Below are 21,626 nucleotides of genomic sequence, written 5' to 3' on the forward strand. Positions count from 1 at the left end.
CGATACTTCGGTCTTATTGTATGCTGTATGATGAGTTTTTTTTAATTTCATTCGAAAAATCTCTCAGCTTGAAATTTTAAAAGTCAGACACTTCTCAGAATACTTTTAAAACAAGGACTCCGTTTTTGAACGTACGCTATCAATTTCTGTGGAATTTGACGAATCTGTTAAATTCGTGTCAGTTCTGCCTTTGCGGTGTAATGTATATTATTGGACAGTTTACGTAAAAGGCAGCTGGTTACGGGATTTTAGACGTAATTTTAAGCATAAATGGCAACCTTTGCCCGTATCACTGCTGTATTGAAGCATACAAAAATCACGCAAATCATTATATCAATCTGAAATGTAATCAAGATCAGTTGAGAGCGTCTATTGTGTTGTTATTTATGAATTAGCGTGTTTGAATTTGTTGATTTTGGCAGAAACTAAAGTGAGAGGTGATTTTCAGTCAGTTCGATTGAGAGTAAAATGGGCTGTTGCTTTCTGTTGTGATAAAGACAGCAGATACAAACCTCTCTCGTCATTGTTTGCTTTTCCTCCTACAAAATAGGACATGCATGCATGACCAATTCTCTGATAAAATTTTTCAGACCTTATGCTTTACACCCCCTGCGCTAAGCATTAATCGTCCCTCCAGAAATTTGAAAATTGGATCTTCTTCGTTTCTGCCCCCCCCCCAGATTAGCTGGTGCAGATTGTTTGCACCCCGCAGAGGCACCATAGCCATGTTTTACATAATGATTTACTATCCAAAGGCCAGTACTATTTAAGTAGGGGGCGAAAAAAGTTCTGGGGAACACAAACGGAAAAGATCCTCAAAATCTATTTTTTACATAGTAACGTGCTACATAACAACATATAATTTGTAACTGGGGGCGTAAAAAACAAAATGAAAGATCCAATTTCTTATAGTTTGACTAGTGAAGACCTCTAATCGAATAAAACGTAGGGGGGGGGGCATCCATTAAAATAGCTTAGAATAGGTCATAGAGTCACCTAAGAAAAGACAAAACGTATTATGATAGTACAAACCTGACGGCAATGTTTTAAACTCAATCTTGGCCACGTTACTCCCAGTCGGAGAATCCCCTTGTGACGTCACACCCGCACTATTACTGTTACTACTCGTCGTAATCGTTACGTCATCAAAGATAGATTTCAACGCTACTTTGTTCACACTCCCAGGTGTTAGTCCGGTTAGAGTATAACGCCAGGTCCCCACTGGGATTCGAACCTCTGCGCTCTGATTCAAAGTTAGCCCGTGTGAGAAGTTGCTGTTGCTAGGCCACCAGACCAGCTCAGCACTTGTTGGCTGAATGTTGATAGCTTTGAGGTCATAAGCTGACCTTTTGGCACCTTTTCCCACCACTATCGTACACTGTTGGTCTCGACTTGATAGACCCCGAGTGGTAAGGGTTCTAATGCTGACTTTATGAGGCACCTAAACATTATTCAGGTTAATATTACCCAGACTAATTTTTAATAAAAAATTTACGGAAAACTCGGGAAAAATCTAAATAGTTAAGTTGGGGTGGAGGGGGGATTTGTTTATCCGTTAACGCAGACGTTGTACGGGTGAAACTGGACATTAAAACTGCCCATTAGTTGTCGAATAAAATTGGCTATTACGTAAACTGTCCAAAAATTAGTCGTATTCTATCACAGTTGAAGTAAATAAAATAAGAAATCACGTACATAAATGTAAATAAATGTATCAAAAAACAGGTGTCAACATGGCCTTGCGTTTGGGTACTAGCAACAAAATCTGTCTGGTATTAGATGGTTTTCAATAAAAAAGAACACACTGTAGGACGCTGTGATGTAATACGGACAGTTAATTGCACCAAAATTTTAATGGAAAAATTCCTTGATTGAGAATTTAAAAAGAGGCGTCCAACACTGCTTCAGACAAACACCTGATTTTTTGTAGATACAATTGTGCAGGCACAATTTTTCAATCGTACAGGTTCAAGTCGATGTCGCTAGCCTCGGAATTGTGGTATTGCTGTCTACAATTGTGCAGGCACAATTTTTCAATTGTGCAGGTTCATGTGGATGTCGGTAGCCTCGGATTTGTGGTATTGCTGTCTACAATTGTGCAGGCACAATTTTTCAATTGTGCAGGTTCATGTCGGTGTTGTTAGCCTCGGATTTGTGAAATTGCTGTCTACAATTGTGCAGGCACAATTTTTTAATCGTACAGGTTCAAGTCGATGTCGCTAGCCTCGGAATTGTGGTATTGCTGTCTACAATTGTGCAGGCACAATTTTTCAATTGTGCAGGTTCATGTGGATGTCGGTAGCCTCGGATTTGTGGTATTGCTGTCTACAATTGTGCAGGCACAATTTTTCAATTGTGCAGGTTCATGTCGGTGTTGTTAGCCTCGGATTTGTGAAATTGCTGTCTACAATTGTGCAGGCAAAATTTTTCCATTGTGCAGGTTCAAGTCGATGTCGGTAGCCTCGGATTTGTGGTATTGCTGTCTACAATTGTGCTGGCACAATTTTTTAATTGTGCAGGTTCATGTGAATGTCGGTAGCCTCAGATTTGTGGTATTGCTGTCTACAATTGTGCTGGCACAATTTTTCAATTGTGCAGGTTCATGTGGATGTCGGTAGCCTCAGATTTGTGGTATTGCTGTCTATAATTGCGCAGGCACAATTTTTCAATTGTGCTGATTCATGTCAATGTCAGTAGCTTAGGATTTGTGGTAATGCTTTCACAATTGTGCGGGCACAATTTTTCAATTGTGCAGGTTCATGTCGATGTCGGTAGATTAGGATTTGTGGTAATGCTGTCACAATTGTGCAGGCACAATTTCTCCATTGTGCAGGTTCAAGTCGATGTCGGTAGCCTAGGATTTGTGGTAAAGCTGTCACAATTGTGCAGGCACAATTTTTCAATTGTGCAGGTTCATGTCGTTTTCGGTATCCTCGAACTTGTGGTATTGCTGTCTACAATTGTTTAGGCACAGTCGGTCAAGTGTGCAAGTTCATGTGGATGTCGGTAGCCTAGGATTTGTGGTAATGCTTTCACAATTGTGCGGGCACAATTTTTCAATTGTGCAGGTTCATGTCGATGTCGGTAGCCCAGGATTTTTGGAAATGCTGTCACAATTGTGCGGGCACAATTTTTCAATTGTGCAGGTTCATGTCGATGTAGGTGACCTCGAATTTGTGGTATTGCTGTCTACAATTGTGCAGGCACAATTTTTCAATTGTGCTGGTTCATGTCGATGTCAGTAGCCTAGGATTTGTGGTAATGCTTTCACAATTGTGCGGGCACAATTTTTCAATTGTGCAGGTTCATGTCGATGTCGGTAGCCCAGGATTTTTGGAAATGCTGTCACAATTGTGCGGGCACAATTTTTCAATTGTGCAGGTTCATGTCGATGTCGCTAGCCTCGGATTTGTGGTATTGCTGTCTACAATTGTGCTGGCAGAATTTTACAATTGTGCAGGTTCATGTGGATGTCGGTAGCCTCGGACTTGTGGTAATGCAGTCTACAATTGTGCAGGCACAATTTTTCAATTGTGCAGGCACAATTTTTCAATTGTGCTGGTTCATGTCGATGCCGGTAGCCTAGGATTTGTGGTAATGCTGTGAAAATTTTGCAGGCACATTTTTTCATTTGTGTAGGTTCATGTCGATGTCGGTAGCCTCGGATTTGTGGTATTTATCTACATTTGTGCAGGCACAAATTTTCAATAGTGTTGGTTCATGTCGATGTCGGTTGATTAGGATTTGTGGTAATGCTGTCACAATTGTGCAGGCACAATTTTTCAATTGTGCAGGTTCATGTCGTTTTCGGTATCCTCGAACTTGTGGTATTGCTGTCTACAATTGTTTAGGCACAATCGTTCAAGTGTGCAAGTTCATGTGGATGTCGTTAGCCTCGGACTTGTGGTAATGCAGTCTACAATTGTGCAGGCACAATTTTTCAATTGTGCAGGCACAATTTTTCAATTGTGCTGGTTCATGTCGATGCCGGTAGCCTAGGATTTGTGGTAATGCTGTGAAAATTTTGCAGGCACAATTTTTAATTTGTGTAGGTTCATGTCGATGTCGGTAGCCTCGGATTTGTGGTATTGCTGTCTACATTTGTGCAGGCACAAATTTTCAATTGTGCTGGTTCATGTCGATGTCGGTTGATTAAGATTTGTGGTATTGCTGTCAACAATTGTGTAGGCACAATTTTTCATTTGCGAAGGTTAATGTCTTTTTCGGTATCCTCGAACTTGTGGTATTGCTGTCTACAATTGTGCAGGCACAATTTTTTAATTGTGCTGGTTCATGTCGATGTCAGTAGCCTAGGATTTGTGGTAATGCTTTCACAATTGTGCGGGCACAATTTTTCAATTGTGCAGGTTCATGTCGATTTCGGTAGCCTAGGATTTTTGGAAATGCTGTCACAATTGTGCGGGCACAATTTTTCAATTGTGCTGGTTCATGTCAATGTCGGTAGCCTAGGATTTGTGGTGTTGCTGTCTACAATTGTGCAGGCACAATTTCTCCATTGTGCAGGTTCAAGTCGATGTCGGTAGCCTAGGATTTGTGGTAAAGCTGTCACAATTGTGCAGGCACAATTTTTCAATTGTGCAGGTTCATGTCGTTTTCGGTATCCTCGAACTTGTGGTATTGCTGTCTACAATTGTTTAGGCACAGTCGGTCAAGTGTGCAAGTTCATGTGGATGTCGGTAGCCTCGGACTTGTGGTAATGCAGTCTACAATTGTGCAGGCACAATTTTTCAATTGTGCAGGCACAATTCTTCAATTGTGCTGGTTCATGTCGATGCCGGTAGCCTAGGATTTGTGGTAATGCTGTGAAAATTTTGCAGGCACAATTTTTCATTTGTGTAGGTTCATGTCGATGTCGGTAGCCTCGAATTTGTGGTATTGCTGTCTACATTTGTGCAGGCACAAATTTTCAATTGTGCTGGTTCATGTCGATGTCGGTTGATTAAGATTTGTGGTATTGCTGTCAACAATTGTGCAGGCAAAATTTTTCAATTGCGAAGGTTAATGTCGTTTTCGGTATCCTCGAACTTGTGGTATTGCTGTCTACAATTGTGCAGGCACAATTTTTTAATTGTGCTGGTTCATGTCGATGTCAGTAGCCTAGGATTTGTGGTAATGCTTTCACAATTGTGCGGGCACAATTTTTCAATTGTGCAGGTTCATGTCGATGTCGGTAGCCTAGGATTTTTGGAAATGCTGTCACAATTGTGCGGGCACAATTTTTCAATTGTGCAGATTCATGTCGATGTCGCTAGCCTCGGATTTGTGGTATTGCTGTCTACAATTGTGCTGGCAAGATTTTTCAATTGTGCAGGTTCGTGAGGATGTCGGTAGCCTCGAACTTGTGGTATTGCATTCTAAAATTGTGCAGGCACAATTTTTCAATGGTGCTGGTTCATGTCGATGCCGGTAGCCTAGGATTTGTGGTAATGCTGTGAAAATTTTGCAGGCACAATTTTTCATTTGTGTAGGTTCATGTCGATGTCGGTAGTCTCGGATTTGTGGTATTGCTGTCTAGAGTTGTGCAGGCAAAAATTTTCAATTGTGCTGGTTCATGTCAATGTCGGTAGTCTAGGATTTGTGGTAATGCTGTCACAATTGTGCGGGCACAATTTTTCAATTGTGCAGGTTCAAGTCGATGTCGCTATCCTCGGATTTGTGGTTTTGCTGTCTACAATTGTGCAGGCACAATTTTTCAATTGTGTAGGTTCATGTCGGTGTTGGTAGCCTCGGATTTGTGGCATTGCTGTCTACAATTTTACAGGCACAATTTTTCCATTGTGCAGTTTCAAGTCGATATCGGTAGCCTCGGATTTGTGGTATTGCTGTCTACAATTGTACAGGCACAATTTTTCCATTGTGCAGGATCAAGTCGATGTCGGTAGCCTCGGATTTGTGGTATTGCTGTCTACAATTGTGCAGGCAAAATTTTTCCATTGTGCAGGTTCAAGTCGATGTCGGTAGCCTTGGATTTGTGGCATTGCTGTCTAGAATTGTGCTGGCAAGGTTTTTCAATTGTGCATGTTCACGTGGATGTCGGTAGCCTCGGACTTGTGGTATTGCAGTCTACAATTGTGCAGGCACAATTTTTCAATTGTGCTGGTTCATGTCGATGCCGGTAGCCTCGGATTTGTGGTAATGCTGTCACAATTGTGCGGGCACAATTTTTCAATTGTGCAGGTTCATGTCGATGTCGGTAGCCTCGAATTTGTGGTATTGCTGTCTACAATTGTGCAGGCACAATTTTTCAATTGTCCAGGTTCATGTCGGTGTTGGTAGCCTCGGATTTGTGGTATTGCTGTCTACAATTGTAAAGGCACAATTTTTCCATTGTGCAGGTTCAAGTCGATGTCGGTAGCCTTGGATTTGTGGTATTGCTGTCTACAATTGTGCCGGCACACTTTTTCAATTGTGCAGGTTCATGTGAATGTCGGTAGCCTCGGATTTGTGGTATTGCTCCCTACAATTGTGCTGGCACAACTTTTCAATTGTGCAGGTTCATGTTGATGTTGGTAGCCTCAGATTTGTGGTATTGCTGTCTACAATTCTGCAGGCACATTTTTTTCAATTGTGCAGGTTCATGTCGATGTCAGTAGCCTGGGATTCGTGGTATTGCTGTCTACAATTGTGCAGGCAAAATTGATCAATTGTGCAGGTTCATGTCGATGTCGGTAGCCTAGGATTTGTGGTAAAGCTGTCACAATTGTGCAGGCACAATTTTTCAATTGTGCTGGTTCATGTCGATGCCGGTAGCCTCGGATTTGTGGTAATGCTGTCACAATTGTGCGGGCACAATTTTTCAATTGTGCAGGTTCATGTCGATGTCGGTAGCCTCGAATTTGTGGTATTGCTGTCTACAATTGTGCAGGCACAATTTTTCAATTGTCCAGGTTCATGTCGGTGTTGGTAGCCTCGGATTTGTGGTATTGCTGTCACAATTGTGCGGGCACAATTTTTCAATTGTGCAGGTTCATGTCGATGTAGGTGACCTCGAATTTGTGGTATTGCTGTCTACAATTGTGCAGGCACAATTTTTTCCATTGTGCAGGTTCAAGTCGATGTCGGTAGCCTCGGATTTGTGGTATTGCTTTCTATAATTGTGCTGGCACAACTTTTCAATTGTGCAGGTTCATGTTGATGTTGGTAGCCTCAGATTTGTGGTATTGCTGTCTACAATTCTGCAGGCACATTTTTTTCAATTGTGCAGGTTCATGTCGATGTCAGTAGCCTGGGATTCGTGGTATTGCTGTCTACAATTGTGCAGGCAAAATTGATCAATTGTGCAGGTTCATGTCGATGTCGGTAGCCTAGGATTTGTGGTAAAGCTGTCACAATTGTGCAGGCACAATTTTTCAATTGTGCAGGTTCATGTCGATGTCGGTAGCCTCGGATGTGTGGTATTGCTGTCTACAATTCTGCTGGCACTATCGTCCCATTGTGCAGGTTCATTTCGATGTCGGTAGCTCCAGATTCTAAGCATTACTGTCTACAATTGTGCAGGCACTTTTTTCAATTGTTCAAGTTCATTTTGATGTCGGTAGCCTCGGATTTGTGGTATTGCTGTCTACAATTGTGCAGGCAAAATTTATCAATTGTGCAGGTTCATGTCAATGTCGGTAGCCTAGGATTTGTGGTGTTGCTGTCTCCAATTGTGCAGGCAAAATTTTTCCATTGTGCAGGTTCAAGTCGATGTCGGTAACCTAGGATTTGTGGTAATGCTGTCACAATTGTGCTGGCACAATTTTTCAATTGTGCAGGTTCATGTCGATGTCGGTAGCTCCGGATTGGAAGTATTACTGTCTACAATTGTACAGGCACTTTTTTCAATTGTTCAAGTTCATTTTGATGTCGGTAGCCTCGGATTTGTGGCATTGCTGTCTACAATTGTTTAGGCACAATCGTTCAAGTGTGCAGGTTCATTTCGATGTCGGTAGCTCCAGATTGGACGTATTACTGTCTACAATTGTACAGGCACTTTTTTCAATTGTTCAAGTTCATTTTGATGTCGGTAGCCTCGGATTTGTGGTATTGCTGTCTACAATTGTGCAGGCAAAATTTATCAATTGTGCAGGTTCATGTCAATGTCGGTAGCCTAGGATTTGTGGTGTTGCTGTCTCCAATTGTGCAGGCACAATTTTTCCATTGTGCAGGTTCAAGTCGATGTCGGTAACCTAGGATTTGTGGTAATGCTGTCACAATTGTGCTGGCACAATTTTTCAATTGTGCAGGTTCATGTCGATGTCGGTAGCTCCAGATTGGAAGTATTACTGTCTACAATTGTACAGGCACTTTTTTCAATTGTTCAAGTTCATTTTGATGTCGGTAGCCTCGGATTTGTGGCATTGCTGTCTACAATTGTTTAGGCACAATCGTTCAAGTGTGCAGGTTCATTTCGATGTCGGTAGCTCCAGATTTGTGGTATTGCTGTCTACAATTGTGCAGGCACAGTTTTTCATTTGTGCAGGTTCATGTCGATGTCGGTAGCCTAGGATTTGTGGTATTGCTGTCTACAGTTCTGCAGGCACAATTTTCGTTTGGTTATTAGTCACGCAAACAATAGGGAAAAGATGCATCAAACAGAACAAGAGAATCAATAAGTTAACCTTTACTTCCATGAGTCAAAATTATAATATCCTGGTTTGAACGGAAAATAATAAGATCCATATACATAATTTTTAATGTAGAAGATATCGTTTGTGAAACGATATCCTGTCAGATGAAAAATTATGCAATTGATTCTTAATATTGTCCATTGCAACCAGGAGAACTTAGTTTTATTAATGGAAGTTTAAGTTAACGTGGTTATTCTCAAACTAGGTTTCAAGCGATGTTTTTGCAATTTTTGAGGTGGTTTTTGCGTGACTAATAGTAAAACAAAAATTGTTTTTTCACAATTCTATACAGCAATATCAAAAATCTGAGTCTACCGACATGATACTCCAAGAAATTATTTGCTCGTCTAAAGCAATTTTCAGGGCTGCTTTTTGTCTCGCACGGGCGACTTTATTTTAACCTATAAAAAATTTTCCGTGCGATTAGCCTGAAATTACTTCACAAGGTTCCACAGTGTGTCCTTTTAGCAGGAAAAATCATTTAGTATTACAAGACAGAATATAATTGTTTGATACTAAACGCAGGGCCATGTTCAGATCTGATTATAATTAATAACTCAATTTTCAGGTGTACGTTTTTCTACGTATCGGCTTATACAGCAGTTCTACTAGCAAAACTGGTCATTAACACTGAAATTTGCCTTAGTAATCCAATAGTACATCTGTATGTGGTGTTAAATGTGCTACATGAAGTTATTGGACAGCTGAGGTAATCTCCAATATCAGTGAACAAATTAGTCCGTAGGATGGCTACATTAACGCATGCAAAAAAATGCATGCTTGCAAAATTAAGCAAATTAGATTACTGTTTTCGACATTCGCTATTACTGGTTTCACTTTTTGACCTGCGGCTTCGGTTCAATCCATTAACAACTCCAGCAGTAGTTTGCTGTAAATTTAGTTTAGTGCCTGATTAAAGTACATACCTGAGTGTCAATATTGTGCAGGAGTGCCCTCAATTTGGCATAGGGCTTCACTCCCATCTGTCTCATCCCGTCCACGAACACCTCATAAGCATCGACCCTCTTGATTGGTTCTGAGGAGGGAGACCAGCTGATGAGGACAGAATTCAACAACATCTTCTCAACTATCATCTTCTGCGGAGGAGACACGTCTTCAGACAGGTGTGCTGTCGAGGACTCCTGCAACGTAAAGAACAATTCTATATATTTTCATTCAAAGCCCTAAACACCCCCCCCCCCCCCCCACCTCCCTCTACCACATCAATACCAGTCCAATGCTTTTTCTATTTTTACATCGTTTTCATTAATCCCATCAACTCCAAAATAATGTTAGTGCTTTGAGTGCCATTTTCTTGAAAGTCCCCCATCACCTTAAGGGTCCAGCTTAGTTTTGTCCTAGAGAGAACTCAAAAACCTAGAGAGAACCCTAGGTCCCAGAGAGAACCATTTTGTTCCAGAGGGAACCCCTAGAAAGGACTCAAAAACAAGCATCATAACAACGAAGAGTCGGGATTTTTGTAACTTACGTTTCTGGGTGACACATGTCTGCTAGAAGGCCCATTGGTCAACGATTTGTGGCTCTCTTCATTCGTCCCGACAGACGAGACGGATCTCGGTGACGAACCAGCGTACGAAGGCGAGTACTTCTGCGAGTTATTATCACCGGGCAACTCTGCAATATGATTGGCTAACGACTGTGTATCGTTTGGATTGGTCGGATTGTAATGAGTTGGACTTCTGTTGAAAAGTGAGTTTTGTACACTAGGCAGGTTTTTGGGATTGCTAAGGACATGATTCGTTATATGTGATTGATCGTTCCAAGAAGCTGAGTTATGATTGGCTAGTTTGTGAGACGCCGGATCGCGATTCATCACGCCGCCAAAGGTTAATGACCGATTAGGGAACTCGGAAATGTCGTCTTCCAGTACCTGTACTTCTGAATCCACTGAAAATAAAGAGATATCATATAATAATGAATATGCGCAAAAAGTATAGGTGCTTCACAAGTATAGGTGATATGAAGTTGATGACGTCACTAAAACAAATCTGGCATTAATCTAAAACTGCTCTCCGTAGCGGTTGAAGATGTTTAGCCAGAACTTCAAAGTGAATCCGTCGGGGGTCACCTCAACCTTGCTTCAAACACGAACTTTCAAGTTTGAAATCTGGCGCTATATATAGAAAAAATCTGGCGTTAGAATCTGGCACTGCAGAGACCTGGTATTTTAAAACTTGCACTTGCGTTTTTCAATATTTTGCAGGCGCTTACAAGCTATTCATAATACTTCCGACCCATTTTAGTGGGAGGAGGAACTATATACTCAAATGGGCTTTTTCTTTTTTTTCTGTTCAGTCAATTTTAGGCGATCGATCTATTAATCGTACAGGGTTGTGATTGCAATCATTAGAAAGCTCATCAGCGTAGAATATATAAATAAAAAGAGTTTTATGATTTCTTTTCACGGAGTTATGGGGGTTTAACTTTTTGTAAACATATCACTGATTTTCGTTGTTTTTGTTCAAAATTTGCTTACTTTTACTCAAATTTTAGCCAATTTTTCTGATACCTATTTTAAAATTATTAACAATAGTTTTTTTTGGGTTTACCTTATAAAATAGAAGAGTGTTGTTAAACTAATTGATCCAATTTTTTCTCTCAATTTTTTTAAATTTCACAAAATTGAACCTTTTCTCACAAAAAATGGCACTAAATAAAAATCATTAACCCTTTTTTTTTAATTTGTCGGATTACCAAACCTAAAAACTCCTGATTCAATGATCGTTAACTTCGAAGAGGGCTAGTATTGCTTGCACTTCTTTTTAGCAAGTCCCTGAATTAAAATTTTACCGGCTTTTTTTGCTAATTTAACTCAATAATTAGCCAAAATGCACCATTTATTTTGGATATATTGAATACTCTTTTCAAATTATCCACAAACATAATACTTGCAACAATTACCAGTTCCCAATGGACCGACGACAAAAGCAAGGCTGGTTTTGGTGTAATCAGTCTTTTTACAGTTTAAAAATAATCGGGATTGCATTCAACTAATGACTTTATAGAATCATTTTTTTTTTCAATTTTTAAGTTAATTTCAGAACAATACAATCAAATCAAGACTTACTAATGAAATGCTCCACTTGCTTCTTAGAGAGTTTCATGGAAACCTAACTAGTTTTTTAGTCGCAGGCTTATGGTTGTTCTCAGTTTTAAAAACACGTGTTTTCAAAATAAACAACAGATTATTGAGCTTTGCAACTGTTTTTCGTCAACCTATAGATTAATCTCTGGAAAAATAGGTCTAATCGTCTTTCTTATGGTTTAGAGTTTAATATTTAAAGCGGTTGTACGTTTTAAGTATTGGTTTTTCGGCTTCGATACTAAAGGTTTTCTTTAAAAAATATCATTTTTTTGGTAATTTCCATCATTGCGGTTTTTCTTGCATTTTCTCATTATTGAAAGGTCAGTCAACAAATTACTGGCATTTAAACAGAAAGCCTAATTTAACCTATCCATCTTTTCAATGAATAGATTATGATTTCAACGGATTCGACACCGTCTTCTAGCAGAATTTATAGGAATTTGGAATTTTTTTGTCTTCATTTTTCGTTCTTTTTTTCGCAGTCATGCAAAAAATTCTGAAAAGTTGCAGGTATAAACGGCTTGCTTTGGAAAAAATAGGAACAAATTTACTGGTTCAATTTGATAGCTATATTCATAACTTTGAAGTCAAATGTTTTAAAAAAATAGTCAATTGGTTTACCTTTGCGTATTGTCCTTTTGTCTGCTTGTTGCCTAGTTTCATTCATTACATGTCACATATCACATTATTTGAGATGTAAATAATTTCAATTAAGCATATCTAATGTTTTAGTATTTTGATTATTGTTTTTCTTTAACGTCTTCGTCACCAGTGTTTTGCAAAAATTTAATTTAATTTTTTACTTTTCTGTGTCGTTCTTTTTTGCACACTATTGACATCACAATGAACTTCATTGGAAGTATAAATGGACTTATTAAATCGTTTAAGTTGATAGCTAAAATGTTTTTATGGATTTGAAATCGTTATCAATAAATAATTTCTTTTATTTTGCGGTTTATGTTTTTTTTGTCCACTTGCTACCTAGTCCCATTATTCAGAGATCACATATCATTATACTGTTGCTCAAAGAAAGCACGGTTGAATATATTGATGTTGCTACTGAATGTATTGTCGTTATAAAGGCTCTGACACCATTTTCTCTCAAAACTTAATTGAATTTTTGTTTTCGTCTATAGTTGTCGTTTGTCTTTGTAGACGCATGACATCTTCGGTAGAAAGACAGGTTTAGATATTTTTCACATTGATGTAAAAATTAACATAATTTTATTTGAAGATCTGTGTTGAAATTTAGTGGTTTTCATCATTTGAAATTAATTGCTTTCAAAAATTGTAAATGTATGCATTAACTTTGCCGCGTTTGTTCTTTTTGTATAGTTGTAACCGATTCCCATTAAGGACAGGTTCCATATTTTTTCTACTGAAGTAAAGTTTCAGTTGTTTAGTATAGGTTTTGTTTTGCGCTATTATGACTTTGTTATTAAATTTTTCCTTCGAAAAAACAGAATGAGTTTTAGATGTAAATATTGTTCGTTGTTGTTATTTGGTTTTTGTTTTTCTATTCTTGCAGTCTTATTAATTGCAGGTCTCAACGGCCCTTTAATGTGGCCTTTCTACTTTACTAAGTGAGTTGAGTTGGAATCAATTTTTAAAATCATACACCAACTATTTTCGAACAATATTTTGAAAGTTTTCTATCTCTTGCCCTTTTGGTAGACAATCAAGCCAGAATGAGCTCATTGCCGATTGGTTTCTCAAAGCTCATTGGTTTCTTAATATGGTGAGCAGAATAATTAGATGTGAAACGGCATAATTTTCGAGACTGTTGCCATAATAATAGTCATGATTGTTAAAATTCAATTGACAAGGTACCACTTTGCGACACACACCATTATGACACTACTTCGCGCGCAGAAAAAAGTAGCCCTGGCTCTATTAACCCTAAGGCTGTGTCTTCCTTAGTAGTTATACAAAAATTTTGCAAACATTTACAACGATGAGGATAGAGTTTCGTGATATTTCGTGATATCATTTTTTTCGTGATAGAATTTCCTTTACAACGTATAGGAAAAGTACGTACCTTTTGGATTTAGACCATAATTTCCAGCTGCGATCTGGTTGAGATGTAGATTGGACAAGGATCTGTTCCTCAGTTTCTGCAAGTGACTCTTCAACAACTCAGGAAGCTCCTTCTCCTTCACTGGGTCCACGAAGTTCGAGGGCACCAGACCCCGTTGACCTGAAAAAAAGAGAAGTCGGATCTTTTCCGTTTGGGATCTATTCTCTTTTGCCCCCCCCAGTGTTTTTTATGACCGCCAGTTACAAATTATATGTTGTCATAGCACGTTACTACGTAAGAAATTAGAAACAGCACGTGCGCCTGGGGGTCATGAAGAATTTATGCTCACTAATCTGGGGGGGGGGGGGGGCATGTGCCTCGCGGTTTATGAATTGTGAATGCAATACGACCACTTTTCTATCCTTAACAGAAAAATTTAATTAAATTGAAATGTGCCGGGGATAACTTAATCGTAGTTTAAATTTTTCGGTTATTCGTGGATTAAATTTATTATTTTTTTTCCAAAATCAAGTGAAACAATCAGTCTTCATCTTTTCATAATTCAATGAAAAGATCTGAAGTTTCAGCGGCTATTTTTTGTGAAATGGCTGATTCTTTCACAATCCATAGCCTAATTTAGCAAATTAATTGAAAAATTTAAAGCGTAATTTTAAATCAAATGGTAGTTTCTTGCCACAGGACTAGACTATCTATTACTATGTGTTAAATTCCTTGTTTAGTTAGAACTATTTTATCTGGAAATATTTTGCTATTTCGGACTGTTTTGTCTCTTCGCCATTTTTGCAAACTTTTAAAATTTTTTTTGCAACAAGTAAATTAAAATTATAACCATACGGTTAAATATACTTTAAACAAAAAAAATACTTCAAATCATTCAAACAAAATAAAATAATAAACATCAACAAACTTCTCAAGGAATCACATTATAAAATTTTTTGATTAACAGTCTGAAAGATACCTTAAAATGGCGCAACAATCAATGACGAGAAAAGAAAAAAAACAATGAGCAGAAAAAAATTACAACAAAGCGCAAAAGAACAGCTGTGAACGGGGTGTGATCAAATGTTACCTCCGAGCAGTTCCCCCTCGTAGAACCCGTCCTCGTCCATGTCCCCGTGTATGTAGACATAGTCACCCTTGGTCACACACAGTTCCAGCTCAGGGTTGTCATTCGGGGAGAATTTGAGAGGGTCGTACGTGTACTTGGCTATGTACACTGTCACCTGGGTAAACATATAAAAATACATCAGCTGAAAAATATAATAACTTTTTATGGTGCATAACATATCAAAATATGTAGACATTTATCACTGTGAAATCAAACAGTATGAAGTATAAGAAAGTGCGAAAATATGAGAAAAAACTGCACTAGCGAGAACACTATTAGACCAACTGTTCCGTAATCTTTCAAGAATCTTTTCCAACTTAAAATTTATCGAATAAAAGTATTTTGTTTTATAAAACTTAGTTTCGAGTTTCTATTTTATATTTATTCTGTTTCACAGCCAAATTTCACTGCCAAAAAATATGTATAGCAAAAAATGGCTCAATTCAGTTTTTCACGCATGCTGTTGAAGTATGGGGGGGTTGATTAGATCGTAGAAGCTTTGAACGATATATTTCAATTAATAATCAGTCTACGTTTTCGGTTATTTAAAAACAAATAGTACTTAGTTTCTCTCGAAAAAGAGACACTTTAAAAAGCGATGAACTTAATTTCTGTTTCAATTTGATTGTGCATACTTTTGTACGCAATAACTAACCGCATATTTGAAACAGGCATTGAACAATTTAATATTATTATATTTTTCAAAGCATGAAAATTATAATAATTTGCTTTTATTTTGAAATGCGTTGCAACAGTTCATTTTGGGGAGTCGACTGCTTTTGTCAAAGTTTGTTGATGATTATGCGTGCCTCGCCTCGTTTTTGCTGGTTTCTCGCTACTCATAAGTCGAAGTGACTTCAACTAAACATGATATCATATATTAAACATTCACAGACTAATGTGGAATGAATTGCTCTTGAACGACAAACGGGGGAATTTTAACTTAGAGTGGGTGTAGCTTAGAAACTCTTTATGGGTGCAAAAAACACGCCCATTGGGGTTCGCATTGTGACCTGCAGGTTCGCAGCCTGACATATTAACCGCTCAGCTTCGAAGGCTTTGCTTTCTGTTCGCTCAAAGTCGCTTTAAACAACCAAACTTATAGCAGAACGAGAGCAACTAAGATCACTCAAAAATAAAGAACTTAAAAGTGAAAAAGTCACTCAAGAAATCAAAGAACATTCCAGGAGAAAAAGCGCAAAAGCGTCACGCAAAATTTTTTGCATAAAAAAGACACGCACGTTTACAAAAATTTGTTTCAAACTTCTTTCAAGAGCAATTAAAAATTTACACTAAACTCAAAATATTGATACCTTTGAGAGTCAAAATGTCACTAACAAACTGACAAATCTGTTTAAATTTATCGTTAATTTAAAAACTTTTTTGCTGGTGGCGGTCATGTAAACCGAATTTTGAAAAAGAGGTCAAGCAAGTCTAAAGTTTCCAAGGTAGCGTCGCCGCTACAACCGGCCCGCGGATTCCGGATTACATCCTACGGCAGATTGGAAAGCAATCTGCTAGTGGCTTGCAACCACTAGATGTCTTAAAATACATATTGGTCAATTAGAGCAGTTGACTTTCAACGGTTAACAATTTATTAATTGCGAAAAATTACATAATTATCACGTCATTTTGGGCTCGTTTTTATGTCGGCTTACTATTAGTTGGGCTGACTTTTATTTCAATTTAATTTGCCCTCACCTTCTGTGCTACTTATGCTGCACGTCATAAATACTTTTTTAAAGCAAACTAGAAGAAAGGAAACGAACATTGAAAAGTAGACCCTAAAAAACCGTTTCTCATTGAAAACAAACAAACTAACGAACTTCATAACGCACGACAAGATTATTATTAAGTTCAATTAAGTTCGATTAAGTTCAATTTAACAATAAAAATCAAGTTTTTCTTATCTACTTTTTTCAAATTATAATCTCTCCCTTTGGTTGAGACAATTACTTATAATTGCTCGTCTAAACAGGCAGTGTTCTGTCATTTTTATATAATTGACAACTCTACATCTATATATAAATTGCATTGGATAGCCATAAACAATATTTGGCGCGAAAATAAGCATATTGCTCAACAAAAAAAATGAAATTTTTTGTTATAATTTTTTAAAATTTTCATTTTTTAAGGAAATTTGCGACCATGAAACGGGCTATAAATATTTTTTTTTGTTTTATTGCCCCTCAAGGTACGTTTAGGTAATTTACCATAGAAATGAAAATTACATTTTTGGCATTTCAACTGGTGTTTCAAAACTGCCAGCCTTTTGGTCGCCTTTTGGACTGTTTATCAGCCCAACTCATAACTTTTTACGCCCGTTGCATGGTTAGCAAGTTTCCATACAATCCAAATTTGCTGTTTTCTGATATGATTGGAAATTTTCTATTATTTTGGTCAGCGCGAAAGGTTGACCACTAAATGTGTTCAAACATGTTAATGAAATCAAAATTTCAGTCACTGGGAGTCACTTTTTATCAGCCATACTGATAAAAATATACATTTTTGAATTAAAGCATTGAAATTCACGTCTCTCTTGATCTGGTCTGACCCCCCCCCCCCCCAATTGGGTCAGACCAGATCAAGAGAGACGTGAATTTCAATGCTTTAATTCAAAAATGTATATTTTTATCAGTATGGCTGATAGAAATTTTGATTAAAATTAAATATCGCATGCAATGGGAGTTTTTATGTGTTTAAAGGTTACCGGAATCGGCTCTGTGGGGATATCCGGTCCGCCATGGGAAGTCTGCAATCCCGCGTTTCCTCCCAGAGACCCCAAATTCCCTAATGAGTTGTTAGTTAGCAAATGCCCATGATCGCCAGATGTCAACCCCCCGATAGTAGCACCAGAAGCATTTTTCAAGTTGTTCACCCCTGCGACGTTGTTACCCGGGGATCCTCCGGCCGTCCCGACAGCACCCAAACCTGCCCCGGGCGCGGTGCCCACCCCAGCCGCACTTTCGCCAACAACTGACTTCAATCGGTTAAATTCGTGCAGGAGGTCGTTGTATTTGACAGACTAAAATTACAAGATTTCTTGGATGAAAAGAGGGATCTTTTCTGTTTGTGCCCCCCAGCTTAGTGGGCGCATATTATTTGCACCCCCCAGACGCACGTGCCGTATTTTTACATAATGATTTATTATGTAATGGCACGTGCTCTGTAACTGGGGGGCGCATAACGTACTTGGGGGGGGGGGGGGGGGGCACAAACGGAAAAGATCCGAAAAGAGCTCTATCAATGATCTTCATAATGACGCAAACCATGCAGTAAAAGTCAAAAGTCAATGATCAGAAACAGTTTTAGGGAAATCGGGGCACTAAACCATGTAATAATTTAATCAACTGTCATTGCAATAATAAAAGTTACACAATTATCGATAACTTTACTTTAAAAACCAATGAATGCTATGAAAATTCAAAACAACAGCTGACCTCTTTTTTGGAAAAAAATAAATCTATCGATCTTTTCCGTTTGTGTCCCCCCAGTACGTTATGCTTCCCCCAGTTAAAGAGCACGTGCCATTACATAGTAAGTCATCATGTAAAAAAATGGCACGTGCGTTTGGGGGTTTTAAATAATATGCGCCCACTAAGCTGGGGAAAGGTGGTGGGGCACAAACGGAAAAGATCCAAATAAATTTTTTCACCACTGTGGTTTCGCCTCTGTTTGTATTTGAAGAGTGGCGGAAAAAGCAGCTACACAGTGGTTTATGTTAGGCAACTGGGTGCTTGGACAACAGATCGAAAGACAACAGATCGAAAGACAACAGATCGAAAGCCAAAATTGGGACAATAGATCGAAAATTGAATTGTTTAAGTTGCGTTTTGGCCAATCACATTTGAGCGCTCATTTATTATACAGCATACAAGCTCTGTTGTGATATTTTGTTCGGTTGTGATAGATTCATATCAAGTCCCAGGGGCCGCTAATGCATGGTCATAGCTCGCGAGGCATGGCCATAATGTGGTAATTATATTGCAGCTCGCAGATAATGCTCAATTTCAACCAATAAGAATAGAGATCTATTGTCCCAACTTTTTTGTTTTCGATCTGTTGTCCTTTCGATCTATTGTCCAGTCACCAGGCAACTGCTGTAATCGCAAGGAAAGTTGAATAAGAACAATGCCACAAGGTCATTACGGCCTTGTCGAAGTTATTTATAAACTGGGCCTAGCCTCGGATTTTGATGGCTGTAATCAAAACTCTTCAAATCTAGTACACACCAAATAACTTAGTTGCTCACAGCGTGCATATATTGATCATGTCATCAACAGCTGATTCGACAACAAAAGTCAAATAAAAAATATGACAAAAGTCGTGGCAATTTTGAGTGCATTTTTTTTAGTTAAAAGAGACATAATTTTTTTTGAAAAATCAGGGCAGGAAGACCTGTGTTTATGTTTGAAAAAATTCCTTGTCAAATTTTGACAGTTCTCTTGCAAGATTTTTTGTTTATGATGGAAATCTTACAAAACAATGAAATAACCGTATATCTTGTCAGATATTTCAAAAAATCGTAGTATTTTCTGTAAAATACGTGCAAGACTACTACAAAACAACCATCGGCAAAATTCTTTTTTTTCCATAAAATAATTATCGGAATTCTGGTGAATTTGATTTCTTGCTGGCAAAAATCCCTGTTGTTCACTTAACTCCAATATCTATAACATAACTCCAGAGTCATCTATTCTAAGTCTTCCAAAATTCCAAAAATAGGGATACAATTCAATGCGAAGACAGCATTTTTAATGACATAAATTTACAAATTATAAATCTTAGCAATTGTGCAATTCTGAACTCAGAAATCAAAACTTTGACTTCCATATTAGCGAATAACTAAGGCAAACAAATTTCAAATAAAATTTCTGTAGTTACTATTGATAGGTTTCACTGAAAAGCTTATTTAGTATAAAGTGATTCTTATATAGTCATCTATGCCACGAGGCTTAGTAGCAGCGAATCGTAGAACGATATCAGATTCCATGGACCTGCTATCCAATTGGTCAGCACACATTTGTATGACAAAATATATGCAAAAAGGACGTCACACCTAACAAAGAGGATTCGCGATTAGCTGTGGAACTGCAAACTCAATCTGGTTAACAATTAACATTTAAAAAAAAATCGGAAATTAATCAAATTTTTTTGTAGTTTAATCAAATTACTGAGTCACTACAGCTGTGGAAACAAATTGACCAAAAAAGGTCATTATTATCAAGATCCTGTCGATACAATAGTTGTTTTCACATTAAGAATATAAACAATAATGTTAACCATTTTGATTTCTGATGTCATTCCATTTTTTGCCTATTCATGAACTGTTATTTTTCTATATTTCATGAGATGTCTATAACTTGGAAATAACTCTTTGACAATCGATTCAACTAATTTTCTCTCCGATGGAAATGTGTCTGCTGCTCTCCGCAAGAGATATTGATGGGCAAAAAAAAGACTTCGGAAAACTAACAAAAACTGCCTATTGTTCATAGCATTGAGTTGAAAAAAAATTAAAGCGTTGGACAAAAAAAGTTTTTACATTATAGTTGTTTTGACTAATGTTTACAGATAAAATCTTAAATTCCATCCACTTTAAAAATTCAGTAGATTTTTTTGGAATTTATTTCAGAAACAAACAAATTCAAAGTCACATTTCCTGTCAAACTTCAAGAAATCATAACACTCCTAATTGTGACACTCCTAAAACGTGAGCTTCATTTTTTAGTCTAAAATGAAGTTGAGGCCCGTGAAATGGTGAAAAAAAACATACTTTACAGCAATCTGCAAGCGTAAATTGAAATATGAGATATCTATTTATAATAAATTTTTACAACTTTTGCCACAGAAAATAGTGCACAAATTTTGTACAATTTAAACGGCAGATTTTGTTTTTTAAGAGTCAGAGATAAGCAAAAAAATGTTAAAGCCCATGGAAGAAAATTTAACCGTGCTTTGAATTGATGCTGATAAGGATATAAACCAGGTAAACACAAGTAGGTGTGTGAAACGAGTTAAAGTCAAGACTGCATGACTGATTATCGTCTGGACGGGTCTGATCATCAACATTCACCTCGACCTAGTTAGCATCAAAGTTGCATTGCCATTGTAATGAACTCATATCAAAAAATAATCATAAATTAATAATAGGTAACACAGCACTAACATTCCTTTGAAAAGGGTGGGAGATAGGGTGGGGGGGGGGGGGTTATGGGTGCAGTTACTTAGCTTCAAACCATGGCGTAAAAATGAAGCATATTTCTAGCTTCAAAATAAAATTGAATTTGTTCACACTGAAACGCATTTTTAATCACAAAGGTTGAGAGAAAGAAAGAAAGATCAGTTCAAATATGGTGCGCATGTTTTCTTTTGTTTCAGTAGACACTTACCACTGAGGAAAAGGCCGACGATGCCTGACAGCAAACAAATAAATACACAATAAACAGATGCTTCCCATTTCTCACTAAGATCATATGGAAAGGATTTGACATCTGAACCTATTAATTTAAAAAAAAACTAAGCTAGGCAAGCTGACGTCGTCCTTGAGAACCACAATGGTTCTTGTAAGACCCACTTAGGATGCGGGAGGACAAACGTTAGAGTTGCAGAGTGCGGCGGTGTTTGTGTGTGTGCGGGGGGGGGGGGGGGGGGTTGAGATACCCTGCTAAGCAGACAAACACGCCTAAAAATGCTCATTAAGTAATCTGACAGCAAATTTTGACTTTAAGATTATTTTAGATT

At 38.0% G+C, this 21,626-nt stretch overlaps 2 protein-coding genes across 3 annotated transcripts in view; both read right to left on the bottom strand.

Moving 5' to 3' along the window:
* Positions 1-21,626, bottom strand: part of LOC142344902 (RIMS-binding protein 2-like) — a 114,335-nt gene that overhangs the window by 40,570 nt on the left and 52,139 nt on the right. The window lies entirely within an intron of this gene.
* LOC142344903 (peripheral-type benzodiazepine receptor-associated protein 1-like) lies at positions 376-21,376 on the bottom strand. The gene is made up of 8 exons (XM_075396957.1): positions 21,275-21,376; positions 17,593-17,907; positions 14,844-14,997; positions 13,775-13,933; positions 10,120-10,538; positions 9,557-9,772; positions 1,033-1,441; positions 376-539 (listed from the first exon to the last, which is right to left on the bottom strand). The coding sequence occupies exons 1-8, from the start codon at positions 21,374-21,376 to the stop codon at positions 445-447; spliced, it is 1,869 nt and encodes a 622-aa protein (XP_075253072.1). The 3' UTR covers positions 376-444.

This window comes from Convolutriloba macropyga, chromosome 8, assembly GCF_964194025.1.
Source record: "Convolutriloba macropyga chromosome 8, txConMacr16.3, whole genome shotgun sequence".
In the NCBI taxonomy this organism is placed as follows: Eukaryota; Metazoa; Xenacoelomorpha; order Acoela; family Convolutidae; genus Convolutriloba; species Convolutriloba macropyga.